Consider the following 16,934-nt stretch of genomic DNA (forward strand, 5'->3'; position numbering starts at 1 on the left):
TGTGGCCACTTGCTGGAGCTACAATACCATGTGGGGCGAGTAAATATATATGTGGGTGTGGGGGTACTTTGGATGCTATGACCGGAAGTTGACTTTCACATTAAGGCATTTATTGTGAAAGCGGAAGTTAATTTGACTCACCTTTGCTGGCTTGACTCGGCGACAGCCTCATAGTTTACGAACCACGCATTACTAAGAACCACTATAAGACATTAGCGCACATTGTGAGGCACAGCTGAACACACTTCAGCTGACACGTTTCGTCAGTTCGGTTGATCACCAAAAAACCCCGAAACGTGAGTTGTAGCAGAATACATTGCGCCTGCGCCGTGAACCTCCGTTTTTTCCCAGCTTGAGGTATGTTGGTTGAAAATCAGCAGCTGCTGCAAAGAGCAGAGGCGCAGGCAAAGTGCAATATCACAGCGATTAACACGGACAAGACAAGACGACAGGCTGGAGCCGTGGATCACAGTGGAGCTGAAATCGGGTAATATGCAGTCATTTCTGCCTGCTTTGTGAACCGGAGGAGTCGTCTCATGCCGAAGACGTTTTCCCCCCGTGTGCTCTGGATGGTCTCCCGCAGCCAGGTCCACGTATTGAGATGATCTATTTCTGTGATGGCGAAGGGTCTGTTTCCACGGGCCTGGGTGAAAAAGTCTTTCTACTTCCAGGTAATGCCACTGTTCGTTAATGGCTCTGTGGAGCGGATTAGCGTTATATGCTGCGGGTTGGGTTTAAATTGAATGTGAGCCTGTGCATAATGGGGCCATCGTGATGTCACATCTGAATGACAGCTGTCAGGGAACCTCAGGGCTGCTTTGATTGGTATCAAGGGCTGTTTTCAGCATACCTGAGATACGTGAGAGATAGGCTGACGGTGTCTGTGCTGATCCAGACTGGTTGGTACAGAGCTGAGTGCAGGCCTGCCACTGAGAGTGTGTTTAACACGTGAGGAGAAATTGGTAATCCATGGCAGGACTTATTTACCCAGGGGCAGGGTGGAAACTCTGGATCATTTCAAGTTATCTTCTTCACAGATTTTGCACTGAAAAGATGCCAAGATGTTCACTCACCCTTAGCCAGAGCAGCAGTTTTGATAGGAAAATAGGGTTGAGCCTTCTGATTTGAGTACCAGTGGTCTGCTGGCTCCAGTTCAGTACAGAGTACTGGAGGATTTGCCCGAGGAAAGAGTAAACATTCCTACATCACAGCATGCAATACAGTGACTGCATCGCAACTATGGGCATGGACTACAATCTAACAGGCTCAGGTGGTAAAACCAGTTTGGCAGAGCTGATCACATCTTTATTCAGCCAATTTTTGACCACTCTAGTGTTGGCGCTGGTTAGTTCAACGAAATCAGACAGAATTCAGCCACATCTCATCCTGTACACACAAACAACACTGGTTTCTTTCAATTTGGAGTCAGATAGATAGATGTTCTTGTCCTTTCCAGGATAATTATTTTCACATTCCGTACAGCCACAAGAATTACACAAACAACTTGTGTAATTCTTGTGGCTGTACGGGTTGAGTTGAGTTGAGTTGAGTCAAAGTGTGGTCGTGCATGTGTTTACATTCTGTCTCATGTCCTTTGTCAGGGTTTCCTCTGTTCCTGTTTGGGTGAAGAGTTTGTATGTGCAAGGACAGGAGTGATTTTGGCTGGACTTTTAGTTCTAGTATGATATTTTAGCAGATTAGTGCACTTTGTAGCCTATGAGCGCACTTCCAACTTAATTTGTAACTTTTTATATTTAGGTAAATGTCCACACACATACATAATGCAAAATCTGCATGCAAATCTAAAAAGAAGTCTTGCAAGGTGTTGACGCACCAACACGTGTTGGCCGAGGCAGGCTATTCATGTCTGTTACAGGACGTGACGAACAGCCACATAACATCTGAACGCCTATTTGACTAATGTGGGACAAAAGTCTTTTGAATTTCAAAGTAGCAGAGTTCAATAGGCCACATGAAAGCCAGATTGGGGTTCGCTGAATTTCTCTCTTTCCTGTTGAGTCTCTTTGATACCAACACTGCCGTTCTGAATAATCTTTGCCCTGTTTTGGGGTGTAATAGAAAGAAGTTAAGTAGGCTGTAAAGATGCCTTTTGGTCTCAGGGATGATATCAACCATCTCTGTGCTGTGGTGTGTGTGGGCAGTCACATTGTGCCTGCAGACAGGAAGACACAAACTGAGCGGGCTCTGTCCTCAGTAGTTCTGTGGACTCTGTAGAAAAATGGGAGAGAAACAGAAGATGATGGGAAACACCTCCGTGTCCCAGGACACCCTGAAGACAGCTCCTGTGATGCTGCAGGTCTTCTGTTCCTGTCTCCGACACGACTGTAAGAAGTCAATACTTCATGAGGGTTGATGCTCAGTAACTGAATCTAACTGTTGACAGCTGGTAATCCTACAGCGCCACAGGGTTTATGTACTGTGTGCCTTCGCAGTTTGAAGCGTTTTCCTGCCTGCACTACTCATTACCAGCTTCCTTTACCCACCTTGTGTGTGTGGTATACTACTATACTCTTTAAGGACATGCCCTTTCATTAGGTGGATTTGGTTAAAGGATAACCATTAACCATAAAATGGAAATTCAGTCCTCATCTATTCACCATCATGACGATGGAAAGACATTTCTGGGGCTTCACAGTGAAACAGCATTCTCCTAAACAACTGAATTAGATGGGGGGGGCGGGGGGGCGGACAAAAAAACAACTGGAGATGAAATACAAATCTCGCTTCTCCAGCTTGTTTTTTTAAAATAAAAACAAAAACATTTTTAAAACAAGTCCCCATTTATTCTAGTTGTTAAGGAAATGCTTTCAATCTTTTTGACAGTGAAGCTCCAGAAATGTTTCGTGGACTACAAAACTTCGACTTTCCATCGGCTCGGGACTGAATTCATAATGACTTCAAACTGTTGCTTTAATTACACCCGTCTTCAAGTGTAATATTTGAAATTCTTTTGTTTTTTACTTTTCACACTCAGTTCAACCTCTGAGTCACTTTACATTTGCAGAACAGTACACTACTCAAAATTAGTTAAGGTTATCGGATATGGTTGCATTTATGCACGTGCTTGGATATGCAGTGAAAGTTGAACGAAATGTGCCACATTATTTTTGGGACCAAAAGATATTAACAAAACACAAAATAGAAATTCAGATACATCACAAGAATAAACAATCAAGTGAAACACTAAAATATCCTAATATCCCTAACTTAGTTTGACTAGTGTATATACTTTTTTCCTCCCAGTCTGTGATCAGTTAACTTTATCTAATGTTTCCTTAGCTAAGACAAACACGACATTCGGTTCCAGGGAAGAGGAGACAGTCGAGGACCGCTGAGAAGGAGTGCAACTCTCTGCCGCTCGGGTTTCACTTCTTTAACTCAGAGGCCTCATCATGGGTTTGCAGACACGCTGAGGCACACCACCAGACAGAAAAACGTGCGCACATGACTGTGTATATCGCCTCAGATCTGATAGTGGTGTGTTGTTGCTCTACACTCCCCTGACGCCTCCTGCTCCCTCCCTGGAGGCCCACTTCTGTTCGCATTGGAGATGTCTCATAATGGCCCGCTGATGCCAATGGACAATTTGTTGTAATGCGCCAAAGGGAACGCGAGGCAAGAAGATTATGGTTTTCTTGTTTTCTGTAAAGCCTCTAGCTCACTGTGGGGCTGTGTTGCATATTTGTGAACAAAAACACTCCAGACATCATCAGGGTTTTACTACACCCAAAACCCACAAAGAAGTTCTATGCCTTAATCTTAGAAGAATCTGATTTTCATCACAGTAATTAAACCATCCGTGTGGCTCTGATGCTTTAATTTCTGCTGCAGTTTATACGGACACAAAACAGAGACATCTTCTGTCCAGATCAGAGCTTGTTTACTAAGAACTATAATCACAGCACATCAAAGATAAAAAGGGCTCGTGTTTGGTCCCTGCCTCAGTGGGTGCATATTTTGTTGGGATTTGGAAACCGTGCTGGAGCTGAAATGAGAGGAACAGCACGCTGCCAAAATACACACAACATAAGCTGTTCCTGCCATGTGATCAGAGTGAGAATCAAAATCACTTTATCCTCCCCAAGTGCAGTTACAGTCCGTGGAGAAAAACTTGCCGCAGAAGTCACATACTGTGGCTTCCACAGCAAATTTGACCTAAATTCTTTTTACTGCTCCGCTGCGCTTTCCAACAACTTACTTTTCTCCATGTTTTGTTACTTGCAGTAGTCATAATAAGTCTATAATGATTATTTGAGTAACTGATCCATCATTCAGTTCCAATAAACATGGACACATTTGTTGTGCAGTTTCATATTTTGAAGAGTTGCTTCCTTTTCTGTTTATAACTCAAATGGAAGACTTAAATCTTCACAGTATTTTGTTGCCAATGTGAAATCAAAGCCTAAAGGATAGGTCCACTCAAAAAAGACAAAAAAAGATAATTCAGTCATTATCCATTCAATGTCAAGCTAATGGAAAGTGAAGTCTCGTAGTCCACAAAACATTTCTAGAGCTTCACAGCAAAACAGTGTTGCACCATTCTGATAAACAACTGAAGTAGATATGGACGGAAAGAAAACAACCTTAAACAAACATAAAATGGCTCCATACAGCCCATCCAGCATAATCCAAGATCCCAAATTGATTTGTAAAGATGTTATTTACAGTCTTTAAAGCCAAAATCTTCAAAAGTGTCAGCTTCCGGAGACTTGGACTTTGCCGGACGAACTGTATGGAGCCATTTTATGTTTGGGGTTTTTTTAAACAACATTTTACATCAGGGTTGTACAACGAGATGAAGTTTGAAGTCCCTATATGCTACTCACGAAAACAGGAAACAGACTTCTGTTTATATCACACCATTTCTGTGTGTTATCACCGTGGAAAATAACTGACTGACTGCATTTACTTGCACAATGTGACAGAAACAACAGGCCCTCTGTCTAAAGGTGCATTGTGAGACATGTGCTGCATGAATCCTGTGACACAGGCAGTAATTAGATTTTTTTTAACGAGCTTTAACCAGAATGGCATGCTGGAACAACTGGATCTGTACCCCCAGCTTACTGAGCTATTGTAGGCGCCTAATCAGCTAGGCTGTACCTTGTTATGGGACACCCCCATGCTGTCACCATGGTAACCTATTATGTGATCAGGTTTGATTAGGGAGTGCAAATGTCTCGCTTGGATCGACACCCTTTCCACGTACTGTGCCTGGATAACATGTTAATGCAGGCAGAACATCTCAGATTAATAACTTCAGAACACACACGTGAAGGGATTTTAAAAAAGGACTGCAACATTTTCACGATTGCACAGTACAGTGAACATACTCTGGACTCACATTTCTGTTTGTGCTTTCCCCTCGTAGGCTCGGATCTCCTTTGTGCGGGTGAAGTACCTGTTCCTCACATGGCTGACGGTGCTGGTGGGGAGCTGGGTGATCTACGTGCAATACTCTGCCTACACAGAGCTGTGCAGAGGACACGAGTGCAAGAACGCCATTGTGAGTACTGACCTTGTTTGTTCATCCTTATTTGTTTGGACCTCGTTTTGAATGATTTTTGTAATGGACTTTTATTTTGTAAAACTTATACTTCTCTGTTTAAGACCTAGAGGATAAAACTATAAAGAGACTTGACACTAAATCACACTTTCCTACATTTTCTCCAAGTGTGATAAATACAGGAAGGGGATCATCGATGGCTCGGCCTGCAGCAGTCTGTGTGACAAAGAAACGCTCTACATGAGCAGGTGTCTGTCAACACTGCCAAACAACCAGGTAGGACACAATGTTTACTTTCTGTTCAACTTGTAACTTCACTACTCTCAATTTTCAGCTTTTTTTTTGGGTGAAGTTATCCTTTAAAGATTTGTTTGGTCAGGTTTACACAGGAAGCTGGGGAGACCATGATGGGATCATCCGCTGTAAACTGGGCGAGGTCGTGCACTACGAGCTGGGCGAGGAGCCGGAGCCGCGGAGAGAGGCCCCCGTGTTTGACAAGCCCACCAGAGGCACATCGGTGGAGAAGTTCAGAGAGATGGTTTTTAATCACCTCAAGGTAAAGGACCTGAGTCAGAGAGCGTCATACAGAAAATCCAAATGTTTTAGTCTGTGAAATGCGCTGAAGCCTGAAGGACCCTCTCTGAGTGTCTGTTCTTCTCTCTCCACCAGTCCAAGCTTGGAGAGCAGGCTAACCTCGCCAGCCTCGTCAGCCAGATCCTCTCCATCGCCGATGGCAACAAAGATGGACGGGTGTCACTGCCAGAAGCCCGCTCCACATGGGCCCTCCTGCAGATGGACGAGGTATAATAACAACAGTCCTGACAAGTTATCTGTTGTTGTTGTTGTTTTCAGATTATACCTCCCATATTTTATCGGACTGTTTAAACCCGACCAGTGTTCGAGGATCCTCATCCTCACCAGACAAGAAAGACACTTTACTTAAAAGCTTTATCATTTGCCTTGACTGTTTCATTCATACAACTTAGCTTCATGCTGCACCAAAGAAAACTGGGTTGGGTGTCAGTGTGAAAAATTCAGGATGTCATTCACAAGAAGAACTGTCTCACTTTAATGTGTGAAGTCCTCTGTCAGTAACAAGAATTAAGAGATGCTCCATGATATTGGTATTTCCTCTTTCTTGCTCGTTGTTTTTGACGTCTACAAACATGAAATGACTCCTCAGTGAGACATATTTGTGCTTGTTTTTAAGGTGCTGCTCGGCTTGCTGCTCCAGGACCGTGGACACACTCCTCGCCTCCTCGGCTACTGTGGGGACCTGTACATGACGGAGCGAGTTGCCTACAGGCCCCTGTATGGCTTGTCTCTACCCTGGCCACTGGTATCCTGGGTGCCCAGCGGCGTACAGCGCACTATGGACCAGTGGTTCACCCCCTCCTGGCCTCGCAAAGCTAAGATCTCCATGGGCCTGCTGGAGCTGGTGGAGGACATCTTCCACGGCACCTACGGCAGCTTTCTGATATGCGACCTCGCCGCGGCGCACTTTGGTTACACCGACCGCCACGAGCTCCGCCTGACCCACACCCAAGCGGTGGTTCCTGAGGCAGAGTTCAGGCGCACCATGCGGGCACTGAAGTGCGAGACGGATGCGGACTGTGTGTACGGGGTGGACTGCCGGACATCATGTGACGTGCCAGAGAAGCGGTGCAGGGAGGAGCCGGTTCAGCCAAACTTGGCAAAGGCGTGCAGTACACTGAAGGACTATCTCCTGCGTGGGGCGCCATCAGGAATGAGAGAGGAGCTGGAGAGGCAGTTGTACGCCTGTATGGCCCTCAAAGGTAATGCTGGACAGATGAACATGGAGCACTCGCTTATCCTGAACAACCTGAAAGCTCTGTTGTGGAGACAGATCTCACACACCAAGGACTCGTGACAAGGAGAGGAAGTCCCTCTGAAATCATGCCAGTCAGCTCCTCACGTGGAGCTGAGTATTACAGATGCTGTGATTTAGGAATAGCAAATTTAATGAAGTAATTTTTATCAAGTCTTAACACTTATGAATGATCAGACTGAAGGAGACTCTACCTCCTTTCTCCCAGTTTCACAACTTCGGGGCCTGGAACCCACATCCGAGTACTTTGGAATAAAATAAACTGAATGATTGCATGTTTCCATCAGTCACACTTAAAAACAGTTCATGCCGCCACATTATATTGTATTGTATTGTTCACCACAGAGGAATGTTACTGGGGCACTTCTGGACAAACAGATTTGTAAACAGATTTTAATGTTGTTAGTCTCGAGAGCTGAGGCACCAAATTGCTGTTTTTACCACAAAATCATGCTGAAATGTTTGAGCTCTTCAGGAAGACGTGACTTTTGTGAGAAACTCAAGTTTAAAGTGTAATGAAATTGCACTATTTTAAGCTCGAGCTCCTTAATTTTGTTGCTGCTGAGCACCAAAATATCATTAGGGAGTGTACCTTTGAAGGTACACTCCCTATCCCTAAGGCTGGTGATATTCTATGTTCTTATTTCTTTAGTTAGTAAGCTCTCAATACTTTGGTGCTTACTGAAGTACTGAAAACAGCTCTCAAAATTATACTTTCATTTTTTTTTTCTTAAACCGCTTGGCACTGTATTTCTTAGCAAAGTTTACTCAAACAGGAGTAAATGATGCGTTTCTTGGGGACTACTTTCAGCGGTGGATGAGTACACAGTTGGTGCATTAGTTTGTATTCACGTTCAGTCAAAAAAACTACAGTGCCCATGTTCAGCATAATGACAAGAGGTGCAACATTTTACCTTCTTTCTTTTTATGGATTTTGGACACATTTGGACTCAATAGACCATATTCACTCTGCAGCCATTTTCCTCCGACTTCATGCTAAGGGGTGGGAAGCTTGGATGCTGGGATAATGTTAGCTGCTGTGCTCCATCTTGCAAGTTGTATAAGAATGTTGTTGAGAATCTGAAAAATGTGATATCATTTTATTTCTTCCTCATTGACAAGCGACTGAAATGACAGATGGTGATAATCTGGAGGGACATACAACATATTTCATAACCCATTAGCTAATGCTAGCATTCAACCACTTTCTAGCTAACATTACTCTTTGATTACATTTAGTGGGTTTTATTTCTAGGCTTACATAAATGTGTCCAAGATCTGCATTGATATTTTTAGAAATAATGTATACTTTAAATATCATTGTGTAACACTATCAGAGTGCCGTTTGCTAGGAAGTGTTTGAATGCTAACGTCATCTTTGACTATGACTCGCCACCTCTAACACGGCAGTACTACATTTGAGTTTTCTACCCTGAGCATGTCAGAGGAAAATGGCCACCATGTTAATATGGTCTATAGCACAGAGAAGAGTTCACCATTTGAATGGTTTGTTAACACAGGCTGATAATGAGGGGGAAAAAATAGGATATCACCAGACTTGACCTTTAAAAGTGTAGAATAGTGAGAACATTGAAGGAAAAACCGGATTTAATTAGTGGAGTTATTTAACACTGAGCATTGAAACTGCTGGAGGCTTTTCCTTAAATTGTCTCATCTGCATGTCAAGTTGAGGCAGTTCATTAGTTTCAAAGTGGACAATGTGATGATAATTGTCAGTATTCCCTAGAGGTGATACACTGAATGTCAGTGTACTTCACTGTGCTGTACATCCTCCACCTGTAACGCTAGTGACATCAATGCTGCATCGACGACACGAAGAGAAACTACGTATTTAAGTTGTGAATGTTAGTTGTTTTTCTCACCGAAAAGAGCATTTGTGGTACTGTGCTGTATTCACATTATATTTGGATTTATTCTCAGTGCCATAGAGATCATACTGAAGTCATTTATGAATGTTTACCACCAGTGGAGGTGGAGATCTTTATCGAATCTTGTGGTCACATCTGAATGCTGTATAAATTGTCCATGATCTCCTCCAGACATCGCTGTTGTAAAGTTACTGTGACCGAGTCAACGACCGGACTTGTTTAACCACTTTAACTGCATTTCAGAACAGACGTGACCTGTTAAAGCATGTCCACGCTGCTGTTTGAACTTTGATAAATGTAAAAAAAGTGTTTACATGTTGAAGAGACCAGCATGATTTTGCACAATTAAACTACACACCACTTCACTGTAATCTCTGTTCAACTCTTTCTTTACACCACACCATCATCATACCTTGACTCATTTGTGGACTTAAGATAATCACTGTAAATATTATCATGGGTGTAATTTCAACACTCAAAAGAACAAACATCACATGAAATTAAAGAAAGTTCTGACAGAGACGAAAGCTTGAGTTTGAAATAAATTTATTTGTCTGTGATGTGTGTTGTGTCTTCGCAGCAGAGCGCTGTGCCGAGCCTCTAACCGTCCCCTTCCTCTTGTTCTTGTGCTCGTAAGAAACTGGCCTTTTTCTGGGCGACGCGGTCCTTCCTCTGTGCCAGAGATAACTTGGCGCGATTCCACCTGTCCGGAAAAGAGGCGACAACAACAGCTCCATTAACATTCAGCACAATGTTTGTCCGCTCAGCACTGGGATCTTCCCAGTACAGCCATTCAATACTTTGAAAGGAAGCTTGCGTTAAATGTGGGCAGTTATTTCCACTGGTATCAAAATTGTCACATGGGTATTTCTAAGAGTTACATTATCACATTTTGGCCCCCAGAAGCAGGAAAAGCACCTTGCGAGTTTGTCTCACATCACCAGTATAGGTGTTGTGAGACATGAGAAGGCAATTCAGATACTGAAATCAAGAACCCACCTCTTCTTCTTGACTTCTTTTTTCGGTTTCTTTTCGTGTACTGGGTTTGCTCTGATGCCGGCGTGTGCTTTCTTATACATTTCTTCTACCTGTAAAGAAACAAAACATACATGTTTGTACACCAACTCTAGGTATTTCACGCTGTGCAGGATGGTTCATCTTGCTTCTCTCAGCCCCGTCTTGAAAGGACAGTGAACATCAGCCAGTGCAAATGAAGGACCAACTACATTTTGCTCAGCGTGCTTTGTATCATCATCAAGAAGCAGAGAACCAAACCATCTATTTTGGAACAATTTTCTTTGTATCATGGTCAGGCCTGATGTAAATGTGCACTAATGCAGGGAAGACAGTTCTTTTAATGAGAGTTCAAATAAATTTAAGAACATAATGTCCAATATCCGTTTTTAGATAAACTTGGGTCAAGCATTTTTGGTACGACTCTCTTAAACTTTGTATGTGATCTAACAGTGTACTGGGAAGAAAAGGTTTGTTTTAGTATCAACTTGTCAGTGCTCTCTGGTGGACAAATTATGTAATGGAGACACCATTTCTAAAATTACCTCAAACATATGGTCTCGATTTATGTCCTGCAATTGGTTACTTATTGAGTAAACTATATCTCCTCACCATAAATCAGCCATTATCACAGTCCATAGTCATTCCACTGTCAACTATCTTCAGGTTTGGTTGAAATAAACCTTTATTTAGACGTGAATATATTCTGGCTCTACGCGCTGCTACATGTTTCAAAGGACTCCAGATAGATGGTTGAACTCTAGTCTACTGTAGACACAAAGTGTGGTGCGTTCTCTATTTTCATGGGTAAAGAGCCTTCATCTTACTGTGTCTGGCGTGACTCCATTCTTGATGAAGCGTGAGAACTGTTTCTTGTAGGCATCCTCGTCCTCCTCCATCAGGTAAGACATGTAGTCGGCCACGTTCATACCCATGATGTGTTTGCGATGCACCTCTGCGTTGAACTCCTTACTCTCTATGTCGTAACCGGGGAAGCGTTTTAGACTGGAAACAAGGAAAAGCAGAGGTCAGACAATACACCAAACTTAAACTCTAAGTTGACTAGTTAAGTTTTTGTAGTTTTATAAATGTATTTATCCATTAATTGTTGGTTTCTTGTGCTTGTGTTCAGTCTACTACAGTGCTCTACTAAATAATCACACTGTAATACGACAGATGTTTGCTTTGGTTCATCTTGCTTCTCTCAGCCCCGTCTTGAAAGGACAGTAAACATCAGCTAATGCAAATGAAGGACCAACTACATTTTGCTCAGCGTGCTTTGTATCATCATCAAGAAGAAGGGAACCAAACAATCGTGCAAAAGTTACGAGTGACTTTGAGACAGAAAATGTCACAAAAGAAAGACAACTAATGTCCTCTCTCCACTCTGAGATATGCGAGTTTTATCAGTGTAATCATTGTGTTACACGTTGAGTAATTCAGGGGCAACTTATGCATTTTTCATTAAATCCTGTTTGCGCACCTTTAATCCTCTCTTGAAATCACAAATCTAATGTCGAGATGATTTCAGAAAGAGAAAAAAACCTCTAAAAAAAAAACTAAAAAAAAACACACTATATTTGTGAATCACCAGTGGGTGCTGTTGTCATACTTGTATCATACTGACCTGTGAGGAATGGACAGCCCACCGTCGACTGCCCCCTTTAGGGCTCCAAACACCTTGTTCCCTGTGGTGGTTCTGGCCAGACCTGCATCCAGGTAACATGTGAAGGCGCCCGGCTGTCCGTCAACGCTCTCTACGTTGAATTCATCTCCCGTCACCTCCACCTGTCCCTCGTACACCTGGTCCATGCCGAACTTGTGCAGCAGCTAAGAGGAGGAAGTGGGAGGAAGGCACAAAAAGAGGATGTGAGAATTCTTAGGAAAGACGCAATGCCTTTTACTTTCTCTCCACTAATTGTGAAATATGGTGATATTATAAATTTGACCTTTGATATTGCTATGTCGGCACAATTCTCACTGTCCTATTCGAGTGTAGATGTTCGTGCACATGTGTTCTTACCCGGCGAGCCAGCAGCAGCCCGGTGCAGTAGGCTGCAGCGTAGTTAGTGAGGCCTACAGTGATACCATATTTGGGCAGCTCGTGAGAGTAAGCAGCACACACGATATGGTCTCCTTCAATCTTTGCATAGGCAATCTGGAAAAGAGAGAGAAAGTTAGGAGAGTTATGCCATTTTCAACATGTCGCAACAGGAGTATCACGCAGTTTCCCAGTCACTGACCTGGCAGCAGAGGTCCCTGTTGGAGAACCTGACGATCATGCGGTACTTGGGTGTGTTGTACTTGTTCTTGTCCTGCACAACCAGGCGCTTGCGGGCGAAGAAGTCAGTTTTCCCCTCTGTAGAGTTAACAACACACGATCATTACCAAAGCACTGTTTAAACACACTGAAGAGGAGCTTGGCTTGATGGCGCATGCTCAGTGTCAAGCCTGTGAAGCCCCGTGTCTGGATGACTTCAGACCCTCTTACCTCTCCTCCTCCTGAACTTGACTTCATATCTCTTGAAGTAGGACTTGTTTTTCACCACTTTGACGAAACCCTGAGAGGAGAGGCAGGGTCGACATGTTAACACGCTAGCTTGAACAGGGAAGTAACACACAAGTAGTACCACAAATATATGTCAGCTGTTTAGCTGTGCTTCACGGTGTTGACAGTGTCGTATAGAGGTGCTTTAATGAGTTATTAACGGCTTGGTGTGGGTGTCCCGTGCTGCAGGTCAGCTGAGGTTTCATCAGCCATTGAGGCGCCACGCTGCAGCTCAGCGGCTCACCGGCTGAGTCCGACCGAACAGCCGCAAACATCCACCAACATCTGACTCTCAAACCATCGTCAACACTTTAACACCATCCAACACATCCCTACACATTCACTACACCTGCACTGGATGTGTATCGATATAATTTACTCACCATTTTCAGAGGATTTTGCTCCTCTTCCTCCTGGACTCAGCAGCTGTCTCTCGATAGCGGAAGGCTGACTTTGCAGCTTCTCTTTAGCAGGACGTGTCATGGCGGCAGCGCCCCCTGCCGGCCCGGAGGCGACACGACACATGGACCAACAGGGGGCAGCAACCACACAGACACAGCAGGGCTTCACTCAACTTCTGCAACAGTGATTTCTCCTCTTTACTGAAGGTTAGCACAATATAATACAATTCAATGCACATTGTTGTTAAGCTGAATGAAATGTTCACAACAATGGAAAGCAAAATGGTGAAATGTTAGAAATTGCCCCAAATAGAGAAAATGCTGAGAAAAGATGAGTTTCCAGATCATCATCTACGCCTATTATTTAGGTGTATACAAGAAATGCTGCTCAGTGTGTTTTACAAAATCAATGGTCAGACAGCAGTTCTAATATTAAAGTATATATTCTTTTAAATAATGTAGATTAAATAAAAAAATTAAATAAATATAAATAGAATAATACAAATAACAAAAATATCATTATTTGCACTACTTCCGAAGTCATCATTTTAAGAAATTTAGTAGTGATAACATATTCTAAGTTAAGGTACGAAAAATAAATATTTTAAACCCCACAGTTTGTGTTGAGAACTATTTGGGACACATATTGGCATTGTATCAATCAGTTAGTTTGAGGCAACTTTAAAAATACATGAAGAATCCTTAATATAATAATTAAAATCATAACTTATGACCCACTAGAAGTGTGTGGCGATGTGTGTATCTGCAGATATTCTGCCCTCTGTCTGTATTTTCTTATTTTCTCAGTATTTTGCTCCGTTCAGGACGAGTCTGGGCGTCAGTTGGGTGTAGCCCCAAGCCAATTACAGCACAAGGTCGAAGCTCAGCATCACGACCAGGTTACATCCCTGTGACCGTCTGTCTGCTCTGCTTTCAGTCTGTCACAAAGAACTGCAGATCTGTGTGTCTGTTTGACCGAGGGCAGGGCTGAACTACAAACACACAGAGCAGAGAGGCAAACAGCGGAGAGGATGAAGTGCGCACTTCAGCTGCATCCACATAAAATCTGCATATAATCTGTTTTTATTTGTGCTTTAGAAGGTAACAGCCGTGAAACAATCAGAAAATAACGTTCTCACTAACAGCGCTCCACCTCTTCATTCACTCCTGCCACTCTTTCTCTCTGTCTCGCTCGTTAACTGGGGAGGAGGGGTCAACTTTGAATGCTTTGTTTACAAACAACAAGCATCTATTAGCAATAGTCAGCAAAATACAAGAAATTATTTGATGATTCTCTAATTTCAAACATGACGAGCACAGTGATGATGAGGCCTGACTGCTTTCAGGAAACCTTGCTGTGATACTGTGTAAGGTTAGCTCTGTCGATGTATCATCCATTCTCAACAAAATGACGATGATTTGGGCTGGAAAAGTCCAAATGATGAAATGTCTGAAGCTTGGGCGGATTTGAATTTTTCAGAGAGGTCACAATATTTTACGCCTGAATCAGAATATGACACAGATTTACTGGACTCATATTTGTCGTAGTATAACATTGTTATTTAAAGTAAACTGTGAAAACATAACTTGTATGCGTTTTAGAGTTTAGAGTTATACAGTCCAACATGCAAATGGAATAAGTGGAAATGTATAACGTGGTACAACAGTGACAAAAGCAGCTATAATTTCAATTTTTGGTCACACTTCTCTATTTTTAAAACAACCATAGCACAAGCACAACCTGGAAAACTGCCATATCAAACCAGAGGGAGTAATACACTCACCGCACTTCCCAAAAGAGTTGACATTCAGCAACACTTAGTAAGAATGACATGAGTAAGAAAGTCTCACAGTGTGGACCTATTTCCAAACACCAGACTGGTGCTGCTGCTGATCCTCCCATGAAGCCCTTCTGTGATTCATACACAACTAAATGTCAGAGTGGCGGTTCATTCAGAGGGGTCAGTGTTGCTCCACAGGTCCCAGTGTTCATGGACATGAACAGGAATGTATTCAGACACAGGACTAAACAGATAAGAGTCCTGATATCAGGAACGGACTGTCAGAAAATTTCCAACACCTGACACCAAGAGCAACACAAAACAGGCTGGAAATCAAAGCAGCTTGATTTTCTGCCATTTTCCTCTGAGCTATGAAAAAAATAATCATATCTCTCATATTATTTTGTCCAGTGACCCACAACTGATATTTTCAACTCTAGTCGAGCTTTTGTTGTTTTTATTCTCTGTTCTGCTCTTATTGTTCTGGTCTTTTGTTATGTTCTTCATAGCGTATTTTAGTGTTTTACTTTCACAGTTAAACACCTTGTAACTTTGATCAGAAACATGCTACATAAATCATTATTTTTATATAAGCACAATACTAATTATGGGCTATTTCATTAATAAAGCAGTAAATAGCTGATGTTATCTGACTTTAAGCAGTGGTGGAAGAAGTTTTAGATATGTGCGAGCTAAATATGAAGCTAACGCCCTAGCTTCTAGCTCAGTCATGGACAAATTATGTCTTGTTTGCGGTATTTGCATAAAACTCAAGTGTAAAAACAAGAAGTTGTGGTCTAACGGGGTGTAATGTGTGGGGCAATTTCTTGGCTGAGTACAAAGCTGGCTGCTGGCAGCAGCATCATGTTTACCGTACAAACATGACAGTGGTAGTCTATCAAGAAAGTAAATTAGCATATTTCTCAAAATGTCAAGCTGTTCCTTGAAAGAAGTACACGAGCAGACCCCGGTAACCACAACTTGTTTTACATCTCAGTTTTTGTATGAATTAAATGGACAAACTCTAACATCTTAATTAGTGAGCTTTAGATCCAAGATGGCGTCCGCTGTGACAGACGTCTTTGCTGGCGCCACTCTTGAACCATGTGTTTTATGTACTGCCTTGCACATGGTACATATTCAGGATATGTTTTATCTTATCTTTATGTTATTGTACTTTTTTATATACTTTTCTAACTCTTGACTTGTATTTTCATTGTAAAATGGCATTTAAAAAAAGTGTTTCTTTACTGTGCATATGACAATAAACACTTTGACTTGAGTTTACAGGTGCTGGTAGGCAGATTTTGTTTAAAAAGGCCTTTAGAAAGGCCTGGGTGAGATGTTTCCCCCTGTTTCCAGTCTTTATGCTAAGCTAAGCTAACTGGCTGCTAGCTCCATATTTGGCATACAGACAAGAGAGCGGTATCAAGCCTAAATGTACTTAGTTACATGCCACCACTGATTTTAAAGCTAGTGTTTTCTTTTGAGGATGACAGGGATGTAATCAGAAGTGTCGAGTCTTGACTGTGTGTTTTTTTAGTAGGAATAACACTGTTATAAAATGATTAAAAATCCATTTGACATTTGTTGTGTTGAAAGGAAAAAAAATCAGCATAAGTCTATCTGTTAACTCTATTGACAACCACTTAAAAAAAGGAACTAAGATCTTCTGCTTTTCTGTTCAAGCGAGATAGATAATATCCCTCACTGTCACTCTCGGTGCAGATGTTCTCACTGTTAGATAAGAGAAGTCAAAGTCACTCCTTTGGATGGCTTTCTTGCAGCCGCTCAAGCTGTGTTTCTGCAGAACTGATTTCACAATAATGAGAAGCAACTGTCCAGTCATCCTACAGCAGCAGTGGTCAGCGGTTAATAAGGGTTCACACTGGAGGCGGGAGGGTGTGGTGGTCGTACAGAGGGCT

At 42.5% G+C, this 16,934-nt stretch overlaps 2 protein-coding genes across 2 annotated transcripts; one reads left to right on the top strand and one right to left on the bottom strand.

The window, feature by feature from the left end:
* Nucleotides 1-318: 318 nt before the first annotated feature.
* On the top strand, nt 319-9,630 carry dipk1aa (divergent protein kinase domain 1Aa). The gene is made up of 6 exons (XM_084368082.1): nt 319-671; nt 5,393-5,527; nt 5,696-5,803; nt 5,907-6,083; nt 6,197-6,328; nt 6,738-9,630. The coding sequence occupies exons 1-6, from the start codon at nt 618-620 to the stop codon at nt 7,416-7,418; spliced, it is 1,287 nt and encodes a 428-aa protein (XP_084224208.1). The 5' UTR covers nt 319-617; the 3' UTR covers nt 7,419-9,630.
* Nucleotides 9,631-9,794: 164 nt separating this feature from the next.
* Nucleotides 9,795-13,334, bottom strand: rpl5a (ribosomal protein L5a). Its single transcript, XM_084368084.1, has 8 exons — nt 13,211-13,334; nt 12,771-12,840; nt 12,523-12,638; nt 12,303-12,437; nt 11,907-12,109; nt 11,107-11,284; nt 10,265-10,353; nt 9,795-9,968 (listed from the first exon to the last, which is right to left on the bottom strand). The coding sequence occupies exons 1-8, from the start codon at nt 13,211-13,213 to the stop codon at nt 9,866-9,868; spliced, it is 897 nt and encodes a 298-aa protein (XP_084224210.1). The 5' UTR covers nt 13,214-13,334; the 3' UTR covers nt 9,795-9,865.
* Between the last annotated feature and the right edge of the window lie 3,600 nt (nt 13,335-16,934).

Source organism: Pagrus pagrus (genome assembly GCF_965226575.1).
Source record: "Pagrus pagrus genome assembly, chromosome: 12".
Classification (NCBI taxonomy): domain Eukaryota; kingdom Metazoa; phylum Chordata; class Actinopteri; order Spariformes; family Sparidae; genus Pagrus; species Pagrus pagrus.